At 44.8% G+C, this 7,029-nt stretch overlaps 1 protein-coding gene across 1 annotated transcript; it reads left to right on the top strand.

The window, feature by feature from the left end:
* Window positions 1–249: 249 nt before the first annotated feature.
* LOC115776053 (probable G-protein coupled receptor 21) lies at window positions 250–1,901 on the top strand. The gene has a single exon (XM_030723658.1). It carries the CDS (start codon window positions 500–502, stop codon window positions 1,568–1,570), a length of 1,071 nt encoding a protein of 356 aa, XP_030579518.1. The 5' UTR covers window positions 250–499; the 3' UTR covers window positions 1,571–1,901.
* The last annotated feature ends 5,128 nt before the right edge of the window (window positions 1,902–7,029 follow it).

Below are 7,029 nucleotides of genomic sequence, written 5' to 3'. Positions count from 1 at the left end.
CCCCCTTGCCGGCATTTGAAGAGCACCAGTGGATGCTTTTTTTTTTTAGTTTTTTTTCCTCTGGATTTTATGTGGCTGCCTGCTGGAGCCCAGTGCTCCCCTCAGGATTTGTAGTTGAGGGGGGGTATGATAAACAGCTGTGAGGGGGAGGACGGGTTGCACTGCACCACCAGACGGGCATCTCTTGTCCTACATTGGGGAATTTTTTCTCCTGCCTCTCGAGGTTGCACACATGCACATATTTCACCCCCAGCAGCAGCGGCGGGCGGCTGCGTTTTGCGTGCACCGATGGATTACTGCTACTTTAAGGACAGGCTCGCTGCCCGCTGAGGGAGAAAAGATGCTGATTTAAGAAGAACAGGGGCATGCTTTGTTTCTGGAACCGGGGCAAGCAACTCCAGGGTTAATAAATAAATAAAGAGACTTGGATGACAGGACGATGGCTGCGTCGAGCTGAAACCACCCCCCCTCTCCTCCCTCCTCCCTCTCCAGTCCAAACATGAACTCTTCCTCTGATGCGAACCAAAGCAGCTCTCCCTCGTTCTGCCTGCTGGGCGCCGTGGGTTACTCCCACAGCTTGGATACCTGCGTGCTGGAGGTGGTCGTCATCCTCTTCCTCACTGTGCTCATCATCGCCGGCAACCTGGTGGTGATCTTCGTCTTCCATTGCGCCCCGCTGCTGCACCACCACACCACCAGCCACTTTATCCAGACCATGGCGTACGCCGATCTGCTGGTGGGTGTCAGCTGCCTCGTGCCCTCTTTGTCCCTCCTCCACTACCTCCGACACCTGAATGAAGAGCTCACCTGCAAGGGATTCGGCTACATGGTTTCTGTGCTGAAGAGCGTTTCCATGGCCTCTCTAGCTTGCATCAGCGTGGACCGCTACATCGCCATCACCCGCCCGCTGTCGTACGCCACGCTGGTGACGCCATGCCGGTTGAGGGTGTGCATTGTGCTCATTTGGGTTTACTCTGCTTTGGTTTTCCTGCCATCTTTTTTCCGCTGGGGGAAGCCGGGTTATCACGGGGACATATTTCAGTGGTGTGCAAACTCCTGGAAAACCAAGCCTGCATTTAGCACCTTCATTGTGGCGCTGCTCTACGCACCGGCCGCACTTACCGTCTGCTTCACCTACGGGAGTATATTCCGGATCTGTCGGCAGCACACGAGGGAGATCTCCCAGCGCCACGCCCGCTTCAGCCCGCAGACTGAGGGTGATAAAGGCGAGCGGGGAGAGCGGTGCGAGGGCTGCCCGGACAAACGCTACGCCATGGTGCTGTTCCGCATCACCAGCGTCTTCTATGTGCTGTGGATGCCGTACATCCTGTACTTCCTCCTGGAGAGCGCCGGGCTGTATCACCACAAGGTGGCCTCCTTCTTTACAACATGGCTGGCAATCAGCAATAGCTTCTGCAACTGTCTCATCTACAGCCTCTCCAACAGCGTCTTCCGGAAAGGTCTCGGCCGCCTCTTTAGCCCACTGTTTCCTTCCTGCCTCGGCTGCACGGAGGCCAAAAAGGCTCCAGCCCCCGTCAGCCTGCGAACAGACCCCCGATGCCAAGTGTGAGACCTGACGAGACCTGACTCGGATGGATTCGCCTCGGTCACTTTGGAAGCATCGGCCCCCTGTGCGTGCTTTGCTCTCTACTGCGTAGCATGACACAGGTCTTTGTGGTCCTGCGGTGAATTGTGTGAGCACAGCGAGGTGCTTGTGCAAGAAGCCTTTCGGCCGCTTTAAGAGGATGAATTTAGTGGAAAAAGGAGGCCGCGTCGTTCCTGCTGGGACTTTCTCAGATTCTCTCTGTGATGCTGCTCTTTCATGGCCGCAAGCTGACGACACGGAGTTAGTAAGTTTGTTACTGATGAAGAAAGTTCAGAGGATTTGATAAACACTCCTCACTGCACTGATCTAACAACTCCCAGATGCAAAAAAAGTAAAGCACAGTGTGAGCTGGGCTGCCTGATCCACTGAGATGCAAAAAAATAACTTATTAATCTTTTCAAGCCTGACTGTAAATCTGTAAATGGTCTTGGTTCTTTCAGGGTAGACTTAGATGCAAAGTTGCAAAAAATGTTAAAACACTTCCAGATGCAGGAAAAATCAATTGCCTTGAAATTGTCAGGCTGTGTATGGGTTAAAGAAGCGTAACGGATGGACTTAAAGCTCATTTCCCAGAGAGAAAATTGGGGCTTATTTAGAAGCTTGTGTGTGTTTTATTAAAATGATTTGTCTTTATGAAGTTGGGTGTCAGTAGGAAGCTCAAAATCTGTTTACAGAGCATCAAATTTCACATGGAAAAGTTGTTTTAGGAATTAGCTTTACTTTTTATCGTGGCCTGGAAAGCTTTCCTGCCAGCAGAAAGTGGTGCATCCTCATCAGAGACACAGTAGATCCTGTGACTTATCCTTGTGTTTCATCCTCAGGTTTATCAGCAGTTCTCTGTTGAGCCTCTGGGCTGTTTGCCTTTGATCTCAGCTGACACGGTGCAGGACTTTAACATCACATGCCACGTTGTAATGTAAGCTCGTGCGGTCGGTGTCGATAACGAATCAGCTGTCAGGATCCACACATCTGGCTTCAGCTGATGTCACAGTAATCTGTAACTTTACTGCTCGTGTTTCTGCCGTCCAGCATTGAGAGGGATACCCCCAGCTTCATGAGCCCGACCTCGGAGTGTTGGAGGTCGAAGTCGTTTTCTGAGAGCCAATAAGACTGTTTGTTTGTTTGTTTTGGCTTCATGTAAATACACTTAGAGTATCAATATTTAAACAAGAGCTAACTTTGGAGGTTTTATTGATTTATTGTAGACCTGCAGGATCATTAGAATCTCTTTAAGATAATTTATTTGCCACAGCCAAAAGGTCTGACATGCTGCACCTCCAGATCGGACCTTATGTTTTCCTTTACTCAGTGTTGAGTGGAAGGAAAAACATTTTTTTGTGTTTTAAAGTCACAATGAAATTTCTGAGAGCGTCTTGCTCTTAAATTTGACACATTTATAGTTGGAAAAGAAGAAGATATAGGAAGATTTCTGATAGATGTACAGTTGGTAGGAAGGTGGCAGTAACGTACCCACACGCTGTTTGTCAGCCACCCTTAAACAACAGGTATAGAAGAAAAAACATGAACTATTAGACTGCTAAAACCTGGGTATCAGCGCACAGGCAGGAGGAACATGCAAAGAGAAACTTGACTGCAGTCTTCAAAAAATTCGAAAGGAAAAACAAAAAGGTGGCCAAACATCTGCACAGATTTGTGGTGAAGTGTACCTTTACGGTGCAGTCACGTCAGAGCAGGTGGACAGGTGGGCGACCTTCGAAGAATAGTTAAGTGTTGAAAGACTATTGGAACATATTTTTGCTTAAAATACCCATCCTTTGATAAAACTTGAAAAAAACCCTGCATGAGTATGTGTTTTCCTGTTCTCCTGGGATTGAGCTGGTTCGGGCTGAGCTCCGGAATGGGGAATTTTAATGCCGAAACCCAAAATGATATTCTCACCTTTTTCAAAGTTTTCTATCATGTGGAAGAGGAAATGTGTGTGTTGTTGTTGTTGTTTTTTTTTTAATGATTTTTTATGTGCTAGCTTGCAGAACTGAACTGAAACCCAAACTGCACTGGCTGCACTCTATTGTAGTTCCTATTTTCTGAACTTGTTGGCTCATTTAACAGGAGAGCTCACATTAATAAACACGGCTGTAAATGAGCCATAATAAGGCTGCGCCATGTACTGCATTCTTTATCAATGACAAACTACACGAGCGCTCAAATGAGCTAGTTTGTGCTAGCAAATGTTTTCGCTTATTAGCCTCAGATGCAGAAGGAAGCGGGCCTTTGCTTAGAGCAGGCTTATAGAGAAGCAGGTTTTTATTCCTCCTTTCCCAGAGTAAGCGCTCCTGTTCAGGTAACAACTGTTTCTATTATTGCCTTAAACTAACAGCAAGCCAGAACTCGCTTATTGGGCAGACGTATGAGATCATTTTGAGCTTCCCTGCTTTTCGCAGCACACACATTCACCGTGTGGATGTGTGTGCAACAGACTGACTTTAATTATCATGGAGCAAATGTAGAGTAAACCTAACATATGTAACATTTTTAGCTAACAAGCAGAAACCTGGCAGAAATGACCCTGGATGCACTTTATGCAACTCTTTCAAGTTAAAAGCCTTAGTCTTTCAGTCGACAGAAACTATTCATTTTGTAACAAGACTTTTATTGTGAAACATTTGCAGAATCCTTTCATGTTAAAATACCCAACTTTAGTCGAGGCTCAAGGTTTAAAGGTGCTCATTGTAGACTGAAGGAATGAATGAGAACCAACACCATCAGCAGAATGTGAAGAAACTATGTTGCATGTGTGTAATTGGGTTTTGAGTTACTGAATTAATAACTTAGAGGTTCATGTAATTTATACCACAAGATGGTATCGTGAGTGAAGGAGCCCGCACACATTAGCTCATCACAGCCACCAACAGCAGAGAAACCAAACGGCGGCAAATCACTGAAAACGTTAGAGTAGCTTCCACTGCTGGAGACAATAAAATAATCAATCAATGAGGATGCTGAACTTTCTTCTAGACCGGAATGATCAAAGCTATCAATGCAAATATCTGACAGATTTTTCTAATATTGCAGACGGTGTCAGAAAAGCTGTAAACCTGGTGGTGCTGTGATGCTACAGTAGGTAGCTGCTCTCCACCCCTGTGCAGACTCACTGGGTGAAGAAGAATGTGTTTGCCTCTTTCAGCTTGAAGACAAAGATCTTATCCAGAGAGCACCAGGTCATGATTACCAACATTCACACAATGCAGTGGTTGATTTAACCTGCTGTAACTCATTCATTAGTGGTCATTAGCGGCTTTAAGTATCTGCATTTTCCTTTCATCTCCATTCCTTTTTAATGTGTAATTAAAGGTAACTGTAGGCTAATAAGAGGCTTTCTTAGCAGTAGGTTCATATTAAATATTATTGCCTGTTAAAAAAAAAAATCTCAGCCTGGATCAATATTTAATAATAATAATAATATTAATAATGCAATTAAGACAATTGCAAAATAAGTCACATGTGGCTAGCACTTCATAGCTTTTTCCTAAACTAATAACTCTGGAATCTCAGATTATCTATCCAGCAGTTTTCCTAACTGCAGAGTGAGGGACAGACTGTGAAGAGGTAGGCAGTCCATCCCAGGACTAACAGAGAGGCCGGTCTGTGGCAAATCACTAGTTAGCAGAACAAGCGCACCTCTGGACTGTGGAAGAACATGCTGACTCCACGGAGAGACGCAGCTGAGCAGGAGGTTTGAACCCAGAACCTTCTTAGTAAGACAGCAGTGCAGCGCCCTGATTTCAGAGCAAACCCTGCCCCCTCCTGCTACCACACGAGCAGCTACAGCAAAACATTTAGATTTTACTAATTCTAATTAGAATGAATTCCTTTAAGCACGGCCACTTTGCATCTGTCACTAAACTGGACCGCTCTGCTGTGTGTGCTGTTGTTGCCTTTTACAGCATTTTTAATGGAGTCATGCTGTGTGGTAGTTTCTGCTTCAGGGTTGGTGAGATTCTAGCCTTTTATTGTCTGCTGATTAGCACTAATTAGCAGATGTCCGTGTCTGCACAGTTCGCCGATGCAGCTGGCTCATTGTGTTTGTTAGTGTTAGCTGGTAATGTAGCACTCCGCCCTCCCTTCCAAATAGGCTCACTTCCTGCTCCACAGTTAAGGCCTCAAGATGTAGGCTCCAAAAGGTGACATCACAGTGGCTGTGTCCATCCTTTGTTTACAGTCTGTGCTTCAGATTGTCTGTTTTTATGAGAAAATGGCATTTTTCTGAGGAAACATGCCCGTAATAACACTTTATTTCACACATGCTCTGAGTGTGCATGCGTTTTTATTGTCTTTGAGCTTCTAAGTCACATATTTAAATGTACTTTATTCTTAATAGTGGATTAAAATCTACAGGAAAAAGAAGTTGCAGATGTTGGGTGAGTGTCAGTGATTTGGAGGTTAAAAAGAAACACTGAGGGCAGCACATGTTAAAGCTTCTGTGCTGCCCTCAGTAACTTCAATAACTTCATTAACTTCTCTGCAGGGCGTCCACAGACATGTTCTCATAGCGTGAAAAATAAACGAGATATGATATAAAAGGTTTCAAAGACAGGATGGTGACAATCTTACAGTCGTGTTTTATTCCATTGTGACTCGTTCCCTGTAGAAACACAAACATGCCTTTTCACTACAGGGCCGAGGTGTCAGAGGTCGGCGTGACGCCAAGGCTCAGGATTTATCTGCAGGACTTTCTGGAGACCTCCCCAAATACGTTCTATTTATATTTTTAGCACATTTTTCTACGTCGTGGTGTGTTTTGTATACAGAATCTGCCATGAAACATAAAACGCTGACATGTTGATCTCTGCTTTATTTATTGTGAAGGATGCTGCGTCAGCAGACTTTACCTGCATGATTCTGGTTCAGTCTGGATCGGTGATGCTACTGAGAGAAAGTTACTGACTGTACTCCTTGTCTTCTAAATACTGTTGCATAACACATGGCTAACAGGACCGTCTCCTCTAACTGCTGTCAGGAAAATGTCACAGACATCTGCCAAAATTGTCATTTTGTTATATGAATGAGGCAGAGATGTCCGGATATTTTCCCTGACAGCATGGCAGTGCTGCTCATCCGTGGGAGTGGGTGCAATACAGCTCACAGCTTTCCCTCAAACCACAACAAATCAATAACGGTAGAATAAAAACCTGAATGAAGGGCTTTTAATGTTGTTACTCTGGTTGAACTGTTTGCTTTGTAGCATGTGACCTGAAATTTGAAAAAAACTGCTGAACATTGTTGTAAATAGAGGTGTAATTGTTTGATTAAAAAGAGATGTTCTGTTTATGTGTTTTGGATTGATTTGAAATGAAAAATCCTTTAAATGTTTATTGTGGTAAAGATGGGACGATCTAAGCCACATGAGGTATTATTTCCTTAACAACTGTGAGTGAAGCGTGGGAGTGGGACTAGTTTATTCG

Source organism: Archocentrus centrarchus, unplaced genomic scaffold (assembly GCF_007364275.1).
Source record: "Archocentrus centrarchus isolate MPI-CPG fArcCen1 unplaced genomic scaffold, fArcCen1 scaffold_26_ctg1, whole genome shotgun sequence".
Classification (NCBI taxonomy): Eukaryota; Metazoa; Chordata; class Actinopteri; order Cichliformes; family Cichlidae; genus Archocentrus; species Archocentrus centrarchus.
This window is presented reverse-complemented; position numbering and strand designations above follow the sequence as displayed.